Source organism: Calidris pugnax, unplaced genomic scaffold (genome assembly GCF_001431845.1).
Source record: "Calidris pugnax isolate Ruff unplaced genomic scaffold, ASM143184v1 scaffold214, whole genome shotgun sequence".
NCBI lineage: Eukaryota > Metazoa > Chordata > Aves > Charadriiformes > Scolopacidae > Calidris > Calidris pugnax.
The window spans coordinates 63,571-81,410 of NW_015090972.1; the positions used below are offsets into that span (position 1 = coordinate 63,571).

The following is a 17,840-nucleotide window of genomic DNA, read 5'->3' on the forward strand; positions in this document are numbered from 1 at the left end:
TTTCCTCAGCTTTTCCCTTTGCCTGGCACCATCTCCCAGGGGCAGCCCGGCCCTGCTGCACGCCGTGGCGTTGGAGGGAGATGGGGAGATGGTTTTTTTCCGCCTCGCCGCTAGCGCGCTCTCGCCCTCCTCTCGTGTTGCAGTGCAGGTTGGCCAAGCAGCGGGCAAACAGCTCGCAGGGAGGGAAAAAAAGGGTGCCCGGAGGAGCTGGGGCTTTGCAGAAGGACCTTTGAAACCCACCCCCACCACCTCCACCACCACCTCCACCACCACCACCACCCCAGCCCAGCAGCTCGCTACCTTGCCGGTGTTTTTTCCAGGCGATGCCACACCTCCCGAGGACACTGGGGACATCGGGTTTTGCTGAGCTTGGCATCTTCTCCCCGTCGTCGTTGTCGTCGTCGTCGTACCGAAGGCATCAGACAGACGCTCATCTGCCCTGAAGTGCGGAGCTGCAACAGCTACCGAGAAGACTCTTGTCTCTCTGTCTCTCTGTCTCTCTTTCTCTCTCTTCTCCAGTCCAAACCATTACAAGACCTGACTTCCACCATCTGGGAATCTAACCCCTTTTTATATCCCTTCTCCTTTTTTTCTACGATGACTCACCATTATTTTTAACTTTGAAGAGAGAGGAAATTATGGGGATCTTGGAAGCCTCTATTTCTCTCTAGGATTTCCCCAAGGGTCAGATAATCGGTGTTACTAAGAGACACTAAGATTTGGCTTCTCCAGGTAATGTGATTTGTTTTCTGTGTGCCATGGTGGTTTGCAGAGGATGACAGGAGCCGGGACACCAGCGGTCGAGGAGGAGGAGGGGGACTGCAGTGGTCGGCGGGGCAGCTTCCGTGGCCAACTGGGAATCCCAGTAGCCGCAGAGCTTGCCCAGTGGGCTGCAGGCAGGGAGGGCAGCATGTCGCCTCCCCCCCTCTGCTATACGGCCGGGGCAAGAGGCTGGGGAAGGTGGCAAACTTAATAAAAAAAAATAAGACAGAGAGGAGGGTAGATTGCCTGCGATCGAACGGTTAAATCGTTAACCCTTAGCTGCATGCCTGGAAATGAGCTGAGCCTCCCCCCTCCCCAGCACCCCGCGGGGTCCCCTCCCCATCTTCAGGCTGGAGGGGGATATTTTTCTTCCTTTCTCTTCCTTTCCCCCTCTCCCCACCCCCCTTTTTTTTTTAATTGGAATTTTTAAATTTGAGCCAAAAAAAAAATACAAGTTCTGGTTTGCCAATGCCGGTTTTTCCGCGCTGGTTTTGAATAGGTGACGGTTCCTCAGGTGTTTTCTCTCTTCCACCTAATGGGTTTAGACGGGAGTTTTTGAACTCAGTCCCAAAGGAGGCAAATTAACCCCCCCCGAGGAAGGGGATAGACACGGTAGCGAAGGGAGCTGCTCTCCTCCCCCCAACTTTATTTCATCTCTCTCTTTCTCAGCAGGGGCAATTTTCTTTCCCTTTTTTTTTTTTTTTTTCTCTCTCTTTTTTATTTTTATTTTCTCTTTTTATTTTTATTTTTTTTTATCATCCCTTCGCCTTTTCATGAGACACTTCCAAACCTACGTACCTGTCCTTCTGCAGGATAGTAGCCCTGCCCTGAATCCGATCCCACCACCGGGCACTGGGAAGAGTTTAGCATAAGGATTTCTTTTAAACCCCAATATGACAGTTGCTACTGGAGATCCTGCAGATGAAGCTGCAGCTCTTCCCGGTCACCCGCAGGACACGTATAACCCTGAGACCGACCATGAATGCTGCGAGAGGGTGGTCATTAATATTTCGGGTCTGCGCTTTGAGACACAGCTCAAGACACTCGCCCAGTTTCCAGAGACCTTATTAGGGGATCCTAAAAAGAGAATGAGATATTTCGACCCGCTCCGGAATGAGTATTTTTTTGACCGGAACAGACCCAGCTTCGATGCAATTTTATACTATTACCAGTCCGGTGGGAGGTTGCGGAGGCCGGTGAACGTGCCCTTAGACATCTTCTCGGAAGAGATTCGTTTCTATGAACTGGGGGAAGAAGCGATGGAGATGTTCCGGGAGGATGAAGGCTACATCAAAGAAGAGGAAAGACCGTTGCCCGAGAACGAGTTTCAGAGACAAGTGTGGTTGCTCTTTGAGTACCCCGAGAGCTCGGGCCCTGCCAGGATTATAGCTATTGTCTCCGTCATGGTGATTTTAATCTCCATCGTCAGCTTTTGCCTGGAAACCTTGCCCATTTTTCGGGATGAGAACGAAGACATGCACGGCAGCGGGCTGAGCCACCCCCCTTACTCCAACAGCAGCATGGGGTACCAGCAGTCCACCTCTTTCACAGACCCCTTCTTCATCGTGGAGACACTTTGCATCATCTGGTTCTCCTTTGAGTTCTTGGTGAGGTTTTTCGCCTGCCCCAGCAAGGCTGGGTTTTTTACCAACATCATGAACATTATAGACATCGTAGCCATCATTCCCTACTTCATCACCTTAGGGACGGAGCTGGCCGAGAAGCCGGAGGATGGGCAGCAAGGCCAGCAAGCCATGTCCCTGGCCATCCTCCGAGTCATCCGCTTGGTGCGGGTCTTCAGGATCTTCAAACTCTCCCGACACTCCAAGGGGCTGCAGATCCTGGGCCAGACTCTCAAGGCCAGCATGCGGGAGCTGGGCCTCTTGATATTTTTCCTCTTCATCGGCGTCATCCTCTTCTCCAGCGCCGTCTACTTTGCCGAGGCCGACGAGAGCGAGTCCCAGTTCCCGAGCATCCCCGATGCCTTCTGGTGGGCCGTGGTTTCCATGACGACTGTTGGCTACGGAGACATGGTCCCCACCACCATCGGGGGGAAAATAGTGGGTTCCTTGTGTGCCATCGCTGGCGTATTAACGATTGCCTTACCAGTGCCCGTCATAGTGTCTAACTTCAATTACTTCTACCACCGGGAGACGGAGGGAGAGGAGCAGGCTCAATATTTGCAAGTAACCAGCTGCCCAAAGATCCCCTCTTCCCCTGACCTAAAGAAAAGCAGAAGTGCCTCTACTATTAGTAAGTCTGATTATATGGAGATTCAGGAAGGCGTAAACAATAGCAATGAGGATTTTAGGGAGGAGAACTTGAAGACAGCCAATTGCACCCTCGCTAACACAAACTATGTGAATATCACCAAAATGCTAACCGATGTCTAGTCGCTAAAATCTAGTACCGTATTTAAAGCTGAAGTGGAACAATTGCAGATATTGAGTGCTGCTCTGCATTGTAGTTAATACAGTATTTTCTACGGTGTATATTTGGTTCTGCATGGGAAGCAATAGCTGTGTAAGTGACTTTTAACCTTTGATTTCCGCACCGAATAAGCGTTCGTGCAAGAAACAATAACAAAACCCAAACCATTTCGTCTCCCTTCTCCCATCCCCAGGCTTGTGGGTTTTTTTCCAAAGATCTGGCTTTCCAAAGATCTGGGTTCCTAAAGATCTGGGTTTCCAAAGATCTGGGTTTCCAAAGATCTGGGTTCCTAAAGATCTGGGTTTCCAAAGATCTGGATTTCCAAAGATCTGGAGCCCTAAAGATCTGGAGCAGTCGGGCATTTCGAGCAATGGGATGGGGATGCTGGGGTTGGGGGGCAGGAGGTACAGCTCCGGGTCATCCTGGGGGTACCAGGAACACCGGTCGCCATCCCCAGTCCCTGCTGGGTGACAACAGGCTTCCAGGCGTGGGGAAAGGGCTGGGAAAGGTCAGGCAGAGCTCGGTGAGGGGAAGATGCAGTCGTGGGGCCGAATTGCCTGAAAGCTGAGGTTTCCGCCCCGGGAATGCCAAGTGCGAACGCATCGCCCAGGCTCATGTTTCATAACGGAAAATGCTGCATGCTGCAATAGTTTCAGCCACTGCAGTATGCCAGTGTGAGGCCCAGGGGAGGGATAATTAGTATGACGGCACATTATTTATTAAGTCTTAAATTTTCTATGCTAGGCATCGGGAGGGATGAGTAAATAAATCAAGCGCTTGGATTTTATTTATTTATTTAGATGACACTTCCATCACCAGTTATTTCCAGGATCACCAAAGACACCTCCACAAAGACACATTGAAAATGAGTTGGAAAAAGCATCTTTTTTTATATCTATATATAAAACTGGAGCAACTATGCTGTGGCCTATAATATATTTATACTGCAGTGAAATTTAACCAGTAATACAGTACAGCTGCATGGATATTTGTTGCATGAATCTGAATATTTAATACACACACAAATATATATTTTCTTAGTAGGCTATACAGTATTCATGTTTATAGTGTTTATAGATTCTCCGGTGGCTCGAAGGAGATTCGTGGAAGTTAAAAAAACTCCCCATTATATTTAAAAACTGGATGGGGGAGGCATGTGCTGACAACAGTTTGATAGATAACAAGGCAAAGCCTGAGTGTCCGAGCATCCAGACACAAGAGCCAACTAATGCAAGCCAGGGAAGGTGAGCTGAAAGTTAAACACCTGCACTCATTATAGGGCGAGTAATTAGTCATTAATCTTGGTGTCATGAGCAGAACCCACAGCAGATCAGAGAGGGCACGAGGAGCAGGTGGAATAGCAGGTACCGGCTCTCCTGACTTGTTTGTTCAGCAATTTTTTAGCTGTTTCCTGTATAATTATCGTGTGTGTGTATATAGATATTTAGAGAGCGACTATAGGGCCGAATTCTCAACAAATGTGAGCACTTGGAGCATCAGGGACTTCCTGGCTCAGGGGTTCAGGGATGGTGGGACACGGGCTGGAGCAGGATGACCTGCCCCTGGGTGCCCATGGGATCAGCAGGGCAAGGTGCATTTTGGGCTGAAAAACACTTTTTTTCAACCACGTCGAGCCCAAGGGCTGGTGGTTTATTCCTTTGTGGTGGAGAGGACACGTGCTGAGGGTGGGCTGGATCTGAGCTGGTGCCTCTGAGCCTTGGCTTTGCCTCCTCCCAGGGTTTTAGGAAGGGTGAGTCGAGCTGCAGAGACCCTGAGGTTGTCTCTGCTTCTTCTTCATCCCGGTGTTATTTGGGGAAAGGTGGGGGCTGTTGTTCTGGGGGGATCTCACCTGCTTTCCCCGTTCCCATCAAGATTTCCTTGTGTTTCCCCCCCCGTTGCTGCCAATCCCCAGGGATAGACGTCCCGTTCCTCTGCCAAGCCAAGGAATAGAGAGATGCAAACCTCTTCTGAGGTTGTGGTTGAGCAAAACCTCCCCGGGGTGTGGGATGGGGCTCAGCAGCCCGTCGAGTTGGGGTGAATCGGGGCTGAATTGGGGCACAGTCAGTGCCGTGCCGCTGCGGCGAAGGGGGAAACCCCATTGCAGAGCGTGCGAGGGAGGTCAATCAAACCCTTCCTGAGCCCAGAGAGGAAAACCATACTAATAACAATAAAATCAACGGTGCTAGCGTATTCTACAGCAATGGTTCCAAATGCTGCTTTAGGGCCGGATCCATCTCTTGTGCTGATGTGGCTCCACTGGGCCAGGTGGAATCACTCCTCATTTTTACTTTATTGGTTGATTGATTCAGGCCTGACTATAATTAATACCAAGTGTCCATGATTAGTGCACAAGAGCCCTGGCTTCTGCTGGGTGTAGAGGACCAGCAGCATCAATGTGTTGGGTCTTAAAGGTGCTCGGCACCACGCAGCATGGGACCCCCGGCCTGTATTTAATTACATCTCGTTACATTAGGAGCCCTCTTCTCCCTCTCTGCTGCTCCAGCTCTGAAATGGGAGCCCCTGAAGCCTGTTAACACCTTAAATGCACACACAAAAAAGAAGCAACGCAATCGAAAGCAATAAATCTCTGCTTCTGAAGCTCATCCCATGGAATGGGATGGGGCTGGAGCGAGCCACTGGCTTGGGCACGATTCTTGGGGTGGTCAGCCAGCTTCCATCCATCCTGCTCATGGTAGGTCTCAGGAGAGATGTGAGCTTGCATGGGGAAGCTGCCTGATGCACTGGGATGCTGCCCGCCCACCCATGGGTGCTTCTACCACCGGTGGTCCCATCCCTGGTGGGTGGGAAAGCACCGAGGGCAGGTTTCCACAGGGTTTTGGGGAGGATGCAGGCCCTCAATGAGACTTTGCAAAGTGCCTGGTTGTTTCATGCACGTGGTCTTCCGATGGTTTGGGGTGAGCGTCTGCCAAAGCACTGGGCGCATCTTGGGAGCGTGAGCACTGTTGTGGTTTGGTAGGGATCATGAGTTTTCTGAAAGAGGTGTTGTTTTGGGCATGGTGTCCCTGTGGGCTTTCCGAGGCTGGGCAGGAGGGGACAGTGGTCCTTGGGCAGGATCAGCATCCTGGTCTAGTGGGAAGTGTCCCTGTCCAGGGCAGGGGGGTTGGAACTCAATGGTCTTTAAGGTTCCCTCCAACTCTAACCTTTCTATGATTGGGCACATCCAAACCCATGTGTCAAGCTGGGGGGCCGCCTTGGGAAGTCCCAGAGCCACATCACAGGGATGAATGGGGCTGAAGAGCAAGAGGCCACAGTCCTCTTGTTGTCACCAATGTGAGCTGACATCTGTCCCTTCCTTAGGACGGATGCTGCACCTCTTGTGCTGACCCAGGCAGATGTTCCTGGGGAAATCAAGTCCTGGTGGAAGAGCATCTCTGCTGCCCTCGGCACCATGTTTGAGAAATAGGGAATGCACCTGGATAAGCACTTGAATGTTTGGTTCAGGGCAAAAAAGGTCTGTGGGGGCTGTGGCTGGAAGCGATGTGTCAGGTTGAGCAAAGCAGAAGGGTCCAGATTTCTCCCCCGCACAGAGAAATGGTTCCACTATGGGTTTTAATGGGATTTGTGCCTGCAGGTCGGAGCTCTAGTGCTATTTCTAGCTTTGCTTCTGACTCACTGATGTGATCTTGAACCAGTTTTTCAGGAGGAGACTGTGAATTTTTTTCTTTTTTTTTTTTCTTTTTCTTGAGGAATTTGGTTTGAGAGACTCTGGGCCCTTTTCTGCAGAGATGCTCCCCTTGACTCTGGAACTGTGCAAAAACGAGCTGCAGAGTGGCTCAGACTGAGGATGCTAAATTAGGGACCGGGGAGGGGGAGAGTCCTGTTGTCTATGTTAGAGTGCACTGGGCCACCTAACGTAGGTGGTGTGGGTACCTCTCCTCCTCCCGTGGAGATATTTGCTGCTCTGCAGGGCTGGAATGGAGAACTGAAGCTCTTCGGTGTGAGAAGGTGCTCCTGGGTTGGCTCCCAGAGGAGACAGCACCTATATTCTAGTTTAATCCTTTGTGCCGTGTTTTTGGAGAGGTGGAAAGTGGTGGTTAGAGCACGAGGTGTCTTCTAACACCCAACCACATGCCTAAATCTGTAAGCAGCCCATCGGCTCTTGAATATCTTCCAAAATCTCTGCTAAGGGCAATGGGTTGAAGCTTATGTACGAGCTGGACATCACTGAGTGATTAGGGCTGTGAGGGAAAAAAATTATTTGTAGGGGGTGATATGTTTCATCATGAAAACTAATCTCTGGGGTGATATTTTGTGTCAAAGTCCTACAGATCTGCATCCTGAGCTATACGAAGAAAAGGATCTCTAGTTGGTGTTATGGGAGTGTAGCACGTGGGTGTATAAATATGGGCATATTTGTGCATAAATACACAGAAGGAGAGAAAAAAGACAGAGGAGGAGGAGGTATTTCAGGAAGGGCCTTGCTTTGTTATCAGATAATTCCTGGGTCAGCCCTTGAAATTGCTGCCAAAGTCTTGTAGCTCTTCCAGAGCTTGCAATACACTTCAGGATGGGTCCAAGCAAAGGAGATTGGGATCTGGCCTTGGGAGGGGGAGCATCCTGAGGGGCTGGTGGCATCCAGCTCCTCATCCCTCTGCAAAGCCCCAGCTTTGCAGCAGCTGGATCCCAAATCCCTGGCTCGGGCCCATCAGGACTGTTTCCATGACTGTGCAGGCAAAGCCAAGCAGAAGTCGGTGGGATTTGTTTGCGATGCAAGGGCTGTGCTGCACCAACTGGGGGTTTGGGTTCTTTTTTGCAATGGCTGGATTTCAAGTCCCTCGAATCATGCTGGTTTTTGGTCCCAGGGCAGTGGCAAGAAGCATCTCCCTGTGTTTTGGAGCCGGGGTGGGTTTATCTCAAGGTCTACATCCGTGGGGGAGTCCCAGGGGTTTCTTCTGTCAGTGAGAGCTGCTCAATGTGCTGCCAGGGAGAAAGGAGCTGAGGGGTGAGGAGAGGAGGACTCAGCGCCAAACTATTTTGTTTTGCACCCAAAAAAGAGGCTGGGGCTCCCTCCTTGCACCCATGGCAGCATTCAGCCTCCCCCATGGCCAGTGCATCCCTTGGTCCCTTCCATTGAGGACCAGCTGCTCTGTCCCACTGGGAGCCCCAAGGGGGGATATGGTCCCCCCTGTGCATCGGCCACTGTCCTACCCTCAGCCAGAGCACTGCTCTTCCTCACACCCATGTGAAGGGCACCCTACGGCCTCCTTCTCCCCATGATCTTATGGCATTTGGCTGCCCAAATTTCATCCCCCCCCTTCCTTCTCAGAAAGGGGTGCTCGGATCCTGCCACATCCCATCACGGGGGAGAGGGACCAGCAACTAGTGGTGTAAATCATCCCTGAGAGCACAGCACTGGTTTACACCTGGGGACAAGATCTCCCAGCCCAGTTGTATGTGATGAAAGATAAATTCCTTATCTCTTGTTTTTCCTCTGGGAGGGACGGTTTGGCTTGTAGGAGCTGCTGGATGTCACATAACCATGCAAAGTCCATCCGTGTGGACCCTCATGGGGGACCACGTCCCCTCCCCAGCCCCTACCTGGCTGTCCTGAGCTTGAGGTTGGTCTTTTGGGTGTTGGTTTTAATTATAATTATATATTTTTTTTAATTTTTTCTGCTGCCTATAAGACTGTAATTATCCGTTTGCACTTGCTCCCTCATTGCTTGAGACTGCGCTCTTGTCCTCCAATGTCACGCGCCGAAGCGCAAGGGGAAAATATGGGTATTGGATCAACCCCGCGTGCGGTGCCTAATTTGAGCGAATCGATAGGAAGAGGAAATCCAAGAAGGACTCATCCTAAGGATGCTGGAGCTGAACCTTTTGTTTCCATGGTTACGGGAGAAATGGGACCAGGAATGGAGAGAGGCCTATAAACTGTTCAAGGAGGACTCGGGGGAATTTCAAGTCATTTAACCATGCGTTTGCTAGACAAAAATTTAGACACCAGCTGTATCCGAATTGCACAGTGTGTATAGACGTTACTGCTCTTATTGACGCCGCGGGGGTGTCCTGGGGGTGGGGTGGATCTACGGGCTGCCAGGCACCCGAGTCAATAAGGCTGACCGTTGTATATAGGTATACAGATCTGTGTACATACATATTCCAAATGAGCATTTGCTGTCTGGTTTATCATGAGTGTATATAATTTATTCTTCACAGAGTATCACAATTTTTGTAAATATCGGCACTAATTAAGAGAAAATAAATATGTATATTATTGAGGAGTTATTTTGATATCAGTTCTGTGGAGGGTGGGGAAGAAAAAGACAAGAAACTGTAATTTTGGTAGGTGGGGTGTTTTTCTTTCTCTGTAGGTCTAAACCTTCTGTGAGAACGGAAAGAAACAGCCTTGAACCTTGGAAAAACCAGTTTGTGCTCCACCATCAGCCGCTCTGCAGGGGCTGTTGGAGTGGGAAACCCCTGGGAGAAGCTGATGGGTCTCTCGATGATGGGCACCAGCGAGGATGGACACTCTGCATGGTCTGTACGGGATCCCCCATGGGATTTGCTCCAAAGAAGCTCCAGCAGCCAAACAGGTGGAGGAGAAGGGGCTAGAGATGGGGTCAAGCCCACGTTCCCCATCATTTCCCACTCCACTGACTGGAATATCAGCCACATCCATGCAGGTAACAGGGAATGGGTGGTGCTGGGGAGAAACCTGCTCTTGGGAAACCTTGCAGGCACCCAAGGGGTATTTTTTTTAAGCTGGTGATCCCTCTTGCAAGAGGGAGAAACAAACAGAAAAGGATGGTGATAGCAGCACATCCTCTGTGGGGTTATAAACCTCATGTCCCCAGAGACATCTCCTAGTAGAATTTCCAGCAGGGAGTGGGGATGGACACCCCAGGGTGGCTTTGGCTCCACTTGCAGAGGAATGGTTTGGTTCTTCCATCCCTGGAGCAATATTTTCTCCTGCTGTTTTGTCTTTTCTCCTCTCCTATGAGTGTCTTGGGGCAGCAAAGGGGAGAGAAGGTTTTGGGGGGACTTGATGGGACTTGTGTTTTGAGGTTTGATCGTTTGCTTGGTGGCTTTTACAGGCAGTGTGGTTGTTCTGGGCTTCCCTTCTTGCAGGGTAGAGCCAAGGTAGCCCACCTACTCTGTGCTCATGGGATGAAGAGTAAAACATAAGGAGGAGAGATCCTTCTTCTTCCATGGCATGGGAAGGTCCTGCCTGGCTTTGGGAAGTGGCACCACCTTGTATCCCAAGCACAGCAGTGCTAAACCTCCACCTCAGCCACCCCAAATCCCCTCATATTGGTTGTAGAGGAGCTCCTGACATGGACTCAGGGTCAGGGTCCTTGGGTTGAAGTGTCGCTTGGGCCAGCGAGGCCCTGGTGTGACCCAGGGGACATCGTGTCCCCTTCTGTGCCTCAGTTTCCCTATCTCTTACACAGCTTGCTGAGCTTTCTTCAAGGAGCCAGCAAATTGTAAAGCTCAGCTCAACATTGGGACAGCAAACAGGCTTAAATGGGTGGCTGAACCCTCGGATGGATGTTGTTAGGAGGAGAGGAGGTATTAAAGAGCAGCCAGTTCTGAGCATTTAATATGGAAAACCATTTGTGTGCATAAAAAGTAACATTAGTATTTACGTGCAGTGCATCCTGAGTGAAATGTCACAGAGTTTGCTCTAATATTGAGTGGAAGCAGTCCCCAAACTGGGCCGGTTTGTGTTCCTCAGCCCCGTTTCCAAGCCCAGGAGAAGCTCCAGCTGGCTGCGGCAGATGCAAACCCTCCCCTTATCTGCGTCCCCTCGGCTTGTGGGCTCATAAATATCTAAACACAAAGTGGTACAAGGAGTTCGCAGAGTAGAGTCTGCTCTGCACAGGCTCTCCGAAGAGATGGCAGGAGGAGGCTGCGAGGCAGATAGAGTAATTATTTTAAATTGCTGGTCTATCAGCGTGCTCACCATCCCGGCAGCGATCGGAGGATGCGGGAGATGCCGTCAGGGGTGTTGCATCCTCCTGCCAGCCGAGCTGCTCGTGCTTTTCCACCCTTCGGAGAGACAAGGAGAGGGATGGAAGGATCACACCATCCAACACGGAGACCTCCCCGTGCTCGGGCAGCCCTTTCGGCATCTCCCAGCCCGTGATCCCAGCTGCGGCGAGCGGCTGATCCCCGCTGAGCACAGCCTGGCTGGTTATGCCTGTGCTAAATGACCTACTTTTCTCCACTTTCTTTGCCGAGTGTTGCCTCTCTGCCAGGAGAAACCCCACAAAACCCCTCACAGATCCTCTCTGGTGGATCCTCTCAGATCCTCTCCAAGGTGGCACAGTGATGCTCTTCAGGGAGGACCACCCCAGCACGCCTTTGCAAAAGCTCCTCTCTCTGCTGAGGGGCCCAAGCCCTCAAAATCCTGCTCTTTTACATCGAGGAAGGACAAGATTCAAGTGCCAAGAAAGCACTACCTCCGTTACTGGTCCTGAAAAGCTCAGGATGCTCAAACCCCATCACAGCCCATCGCATATGCCCCAGGGAGGAGCGGGGAATTTTTAGCCCTCCTGGCCAAGCAAACGAGTCCGCTTCCATTTGGCAAAGTGGGCACTTGGATCCTGAAAGCATCTCCCGGACCAGAGCTGGGAAGAGGCCATTAAGTGAGATGCTGAGAGCGGGGAAGGGAAAATGATCCCACACTCGGGATGCTGCCGCCCTCCCAGTGATGCTCTGTGGGTACCCAGGGCGGTGGGGTTGGGGGCAGGAGCTGCTGCAGAGTTAAACCATCACTGCTGCAGCGCCGTCGAGTCGGAGTAGCCTTAACCAAGCAGCTAAGTGCAAAAAAAAATATATAAAAATTGCAAATGTGGGGGTGTGAAGTGGGGCCCCCGCATCCTATCTTTAGGTAACCTCTAGGCAAAGGTTTGGTGCTTGCACAGCTCTCGCCGAGATGCACATTTATGCTGCAGCTCTGGAAAATCAGGCCAGGTCCCTCTTTCTCCTTCCCACTTTTCTCTTTACTCCTTCTTCTCCCTCCTTTGCATTTGTGCTGGGTGTTGGAAAAACCTATTCCTGGGCGCAGCGCTCTCATCCGCATCCCGGTGTGGTGTGTGGGGCAGGAGAAGGGGAGCTTTAGGCAAAGGAGAGCAGTGTCAGGCTATTAAAAAAACATCAATCTCAGCTTTTACAGGTGCAGAATTGAGTCTGCTGAGGCCCCGCGAAGGCAGGATGTGCTGAGGAGCTATGAAGGATTAGGGCAGACAAAATAATGAGGTGTGATCCAAGGATTAAAACCATCTCTGCCCCAATATTTAGAGCTACCCCAATATTTAAGCCCCTTGCTCCGATGTTACCCTGATTGCACGGGGAAGGCAGGTCCCTGGTTGTCTTTCTCAGTCCTGCTTGGACATGGCTTGTGCTTCTCTGTGCTGGGGAGATGCAGAACAAGCCATGGTAAGACTGCCTCAGCTTTTTACCCTTAAAAATGGTGGGAGAAGCTGGATCTGGGGTGCCCAGGATGTTTCTCCAAAGCTCAGCAGAAGGTTTGTCCCCCTCCTGCTCTCTGTCCCTTTCTGCCATGGGGGCAAAGCTTGCTCAGCGCCGGGCACAGGAGATGGGGGCATTGATCCAAGCCTGAACTTCAAGATGCTCCACAGATGAGTCTTGGGGAGATTATTGGTCTGAAGGATGGTTTGTTGAGTTTGCAGGGACTCGAGGAGGGATCTGGCTCTGCAGCCTCAGGGTAAGCAGAGAAACCCCGGGGCCGACGAGAACCCAGGGAGTTTGTTTCACTGCTGCTTTAATGCAGCCAAAATTATCTCCTGGCAAAAGCATTGCTGGGGTCCGGGGAGCTGGAGATGCCAAGGTCATCCTGCTCCTCACATCCTCACGCAGATCAACCGGGCACGATCCACCAGCTGCCCCCGTGTCTGCCCCAAACCTCCCTCCTGCCTCTCCCCTCCACAGGGACCGGGCAGGATCCGACCCCAAGGACATATTTTGGTTTTTTTATCCCCAGCGAGAGGTGAAGGTGGGGGACAGCCCAGGGAAGCAGAACAAATCTCTTCTGCCAGGCACCTGCTCCCTGCCTTGCAAAAAACCGCCGACGGCGCATCGTTTGAGAGCGTAGCCTTTTCCGCTTAGGCGCGGGGTTGTCTTCCACTGTCCTTTTATCCTTGGCTAATTAAAGGCAAATCTCTGCCGAAGGAACACAGTTCTTCGTAGCTGAGCCTTAATAACTAGAAAATGGTTGCAAACGCTCGGAGGCAGTTGCAGAAATCCTGGGCAGAAATAGCATTTTTATCTCGCCGCTCACCAGCTTCGGCTCCGGGGATAATAAATTTCCACGTTGTAGGAGGAGGCAACAGCAGATACAGACCCGTGTTGTCCGGGTTTACAAAAGGATCAGTTGGATGGACCAAGTAAACTCCCCACTCATCCCTGGGGAGGACCTCAGAGATGATGTGGCCATGGTGAGGTCCCACCGATCCTGGGTCCCCCGGGATGTCGTGGGGACCAGTTTGGGTGAGCCCCACCTGAGCAAACTGATCTCTGGGCACCCAATTCTTCTCATCCCCAAGGAGATACCTACAGACAGTTGAATTCCACCTGGAAAGGGCATGACCCTGCTGGAAAGGAAGGTGAGGGAGGTCCCAGGTCCCTGAGGCTGGGTGAGATCTTTGAGATGGGTCCTGGGGAGCCCAAAACCAGGCTGGGAAGGTGGAAAGGGCAGAGGGAAGATGGATCATGGTGTTTGCTTTCCCATTTTGCTGTGGCTGCTCTCTGTCCCCTGCCAGCACTGCAGGGTGGAAGGGCTTTGCTCCAAACCTCGTGTTTTATCCCCGTGGGAGGGACTGGGCAGCCCCAGGGGAAAGGAATGGGGCTGGAAGCTGTTTCTCCAGCTTCAGCTGTCTCAAACCAAGCAACCTGGTCTGCTGGGGTACCTGGGGCTCTGTCTGTGCCCAACGTGGAGACTGGCACCTCCAAGGGATGGAAGGATGAAGCTCCCTTCGGCTGTTGGCCTCCCTCCAGCAACTGCACAGGGGGTCCAGATGGTTGCAGCTTCTTCCACTTCCAGACTAGTCCGATCCCCGCTCTTAAGCATTCACATGCTGGTTATTTCCACTCTTTAAAAGGCAGAAGGAGAATTTAACCCTGAAGGACCTCCATCAGATAAGAAGGATGCTCTGCACTTGTGTAACGGCTCCCAGCCAGGCAGCCCAAAGCACTTTAGTCACAAATGTTTTTATAAAGGTTTTGGGTTACTGTAATGCCCTGAAACGCTTAAGGATATATATAAAAAAAAAAAAAAAAAGCCAAAAACCAGTGGAGCATTTGGTATAGCAGGGCATAATTTCGTGAAGACAGACACACACACACACACAAAAAGGTTGTGGCATCCAAAAAGGCTGGCAAGAGGCAGGCAGGCATCGATAGTAACTATTATTATTCTGCTGATGACGTTACGTGGCTCTTACACAGTGCTTTTCATTAGTGGCTCTAAAGTGCTTTAGGAAAGAGGAGATTCAGATGTCTCGCCCGTCTGCAGCGATCGGAGCGGAGGAGCCTGGGCGAGGGCCTTTATGCAGAAGCTCTTGCTGCAGCCTCTCCTGGTGGTGGGGCAAGGGCAGCTCCTGGCCACCCTGATGGCCCTTCAGTTCTTCTTCAGCTTCTCAAAGTTCTTCAGCAGAGATTCTTCAGCATCCCAAAGGGGGTGGATGTGGTCCTGCCAAAACCAGACAGTTCTGCCAAATCCAGACATCCCATGAAGAACCCCCTTTCCATGAACAACCCCCTCTCTTACAGCCCCCCCTGACATTCCCATTGCACCTGCAATAAATGCAGCAGAGTGATGCCAAAATCTCAGGTTTTTTCCCCATTTGCACAACTATGTGACCATTAAGCTTCCCACCATGGGAAGGGATGCGAGGTCCCTGGGAGGAAGGACACCCCCATGGTTTCGTTCTTCTCCCCCCACAGGGTTTTGCTCCTCACGGGCTGTGCAAGGACAGAGAGAAGGGGCATTTCAAGGGCTCCCTGGTCCAATTTCCCCTCTGGTTTCCGTCCCCGCTCTGGCTGGAGGCCAGGCAGGTAACATTAGCCACCCTCCACCACAGCCCCATGGATGCGGGTGTGAGCTGGGGCTCCAGGCACCTGGGACTGTCCCTGAAGCAGCAATAGCTCCATCCTCACAGCATTGGGCAGAGCAGCCTCCCCCGAGAAGGTCCATCTTGCCTCCATGCTCCCCACAGCATCCATGGGCTGGGAGGAGTGGCTGAAGGTGAGCTGGAAATTTATGGTGGAAATATTGCTTCGAAACCAGTTAAAAGCCCAGCTTGGAGGCAGCTGGTGCCAGTGCCTCATTTTTGGAGCCCCTGGGTGCCCTCTGGACTCACCATGGGTGCTGCTGACATCCAGCCCCCGTTGGAAGGAGCCCAGGTTTGGTGTCAGGCGCTGCCGACTGTCTGGGGGGGGGTTTGCAGTGAGCTTAGCCTTGGCCTTGGGGGGGTCCCCACTGCATGTAGCCCCCCAATGTGCCCAGGACTCGGGGTTTCAGTTGCCTTTGTCATTTGGCTCCTTTACCATCTGAAAATCTCTGTGTTGATGGGCTGGGGGATACCCCAGCGTGTGTGTGCCCAGACCCAAAGGTCCCATGGACCATGGGATGTGTGTGTGGATGCACTCTGCTACATATGGACGTGCAAATACACCCATTAAATCCCAGTGAGCACCGGTTTCAGATCCCTCCATGCCCTAGTTCAGCCTTAGCGATGACGCTGTAGGGGAAAACAGCCCACGGGTGTAGCTCAAGCGGTTCCCAGGTGGGATGGTGGCACCTTGGCCATGGTGGGAGTTGTCACTGGAAGAAAACAACCCCTGAGAGCTCCAGAAGAAGCGGCAAAGGGGTGTCTGACCGCAATGCAGGCATTGCTCTGGTGCTGTGTGGGGTAAATGGGATGGCACTGGGATGCTGTGCTGGGGGGAGAGGGTTTGCTCCGGTGGCTTCTCCCTGGCAGGGACTCGGGGGCAACTTGAACTGGGCTCTGCTGTGCTTGGTGGCTCCTGTGAGCTTGTCCCCGTCCTCTCCCTCCCCGCCAGCATCCGCAGAACCGCCGGCTCAGCACAACGCTGCGACACCGCGGCTCGAGGATTAGACATTCATTTGCCATAAATAGAAAATTGGGGGAATGTGTTTTAGTGTATTAAATATATTCTGAGAGGCTGCTGATGCGCAGGCAGATGACTGTCCTATCGATCCCCGTCCTCATCCTCCTCCCCAACTCCCTGTGGGAAGGGATGACCCTCTCGCCCTGTGTTGACCCCAGGGCCTGACCCTGTGGCCAGGAGCTGAGGATTTGTCACCTTGGTGGTGCTCTTTGGGAGTGAAGAGCCTTAGAGCAGGGTTCCCCATCGGGCTGGTCCCCTGGGGGATGTCTCATGCCTGTGGAGGCATCCCCAGGAGGACCTCTCCATTCGGTCTCGGTGTTGGGAGCTCCGTCACGGTCAGCAGAGAGAAAATCCTCCGCATGATTCATCCGGCTTAATTTAGCCATTTGCCCTGGGGCTAGAAGAGGCATGCCTTAAAAGAACCCATTTTTCTGCATTGGTGGTGAAAGGAGTCAAGGAAACAAGCTCAGATGCCCACTGTTGGTGCAAGGGATGCCACTCGGACACGAATGCCCGGAAGACCCTCATTGAGACCTGACTGTCAGGAGCTGCGTGGGATGGGATGGCTTTGATACGTGTCCAGGCAGAGCAGTGCTGAGATGTGGGATCCACGTGGCTGCTTCCCATCACCAGCCCCCATGCCTGGATCCATATTTTCGCAGCGAAGCCATAAGGACGTGCCCCCCGCTCTCTCAGCTGGTGCTTTTCATGCCTACAGAGAAGAGAGAAGACCCCTCTGGATGCTCTTTTCTGGGCCCCGTGCCTTTGGCGTGCTGGGGATGTGCTTTCCCGATTGCCCGTGCTCCCGCCGTCTGCTGCGGTGGCACGATGCCCGCTCCTGCCTTGGCCGGATGGTTTCCCAAGGCAAGCTCTTGCCAAGTGAAGAGGGGTTGAATGGCCAGCCAGCACAACACTGCCGGTGCCACGAACCTTGGCGATGGCATGGGAGAAGGGGTTCTGGGGGTAGCTCTGCTGGGTGACATCCCTTGCACCAACAGTGAGCATCTAGGGCCCATCTGAGCTTGTTTCCTTGACTCCTTTCACCATGAATGCAGAGAACTGGGTTATTCTAAGACATTCCTCTTCTGGCCTGAAGGCAGATGTCTAAATTAAGCTGGATGACTGATGTGGAGGAGGGCTTCTTTCTCTCTGCTGACCATGACCGTGCTCTTGGCGACAAGACTGCATGAAGGATGGTGACAAGACTTCTGAGGATGCCTCTATACGTGTGAGAGATGAGATGAATCAATGGGGCTCCAGGTTCCCCTAGGTGCCATCTTCCCACACAACAAATACAAGTAATCTCTTCTTCTCGAGTCATCACCGCTTCTAGCAGTGGTTTCTGGAGCTGCAAGAGGAACCCAGAGGAGCACCAAGGTTCCAAGGGTCAACAGGGCTTCGTGGCAGCTCAGCACTGTATTCTCTGTGGTTCTGAGCTTGTTCATCCCCAGCTGCACAACTCAGAGTGCCTACAGCTCCCAGTGCTGCCAAAGTCCAAGCACCTCTCTGTCACCGTTCCGGTGCCCTAA

At 52.2% G+C, this 17,840-nt stretch overlaps 1 protein-coding gene across 4 annotated transcripts in view; it reads left to right on the forward strand.

Annotated features, from left to right (window-relative positions):
* Window positions 1-9,437, forward strand: part of KCNA2 (potassium channel, voltage gated shaker related subfamily A, member 2) — an 11,185-nt gene extending 1,748 nt beyond the window's left edge. For 3 of the 4 annotated variants that reach the window (XM_014952914.1, XM_014952911.1, XM_014952913.1), the window contains exon 2: window positions 321-9,437. In XM_014952914.1, the coding sequence (XP_014808400.1) occupies window positions 1,656-3,155 (1,500 nt within the window). In that variant the 5' untranslated portion in view covers window positions 321-1,655 and the 3' untranslated portion in view covers window positions 3,156-9,437. The remainder of the gene's footprint in view (window positions 1-320) is intronic. The other variant, XM_014952912.1, reaches the window with a different exon arrangement.
* The last annotated feature ends 8,403 nt before the right edge of the window (window positions 9,438-17,840 follow it).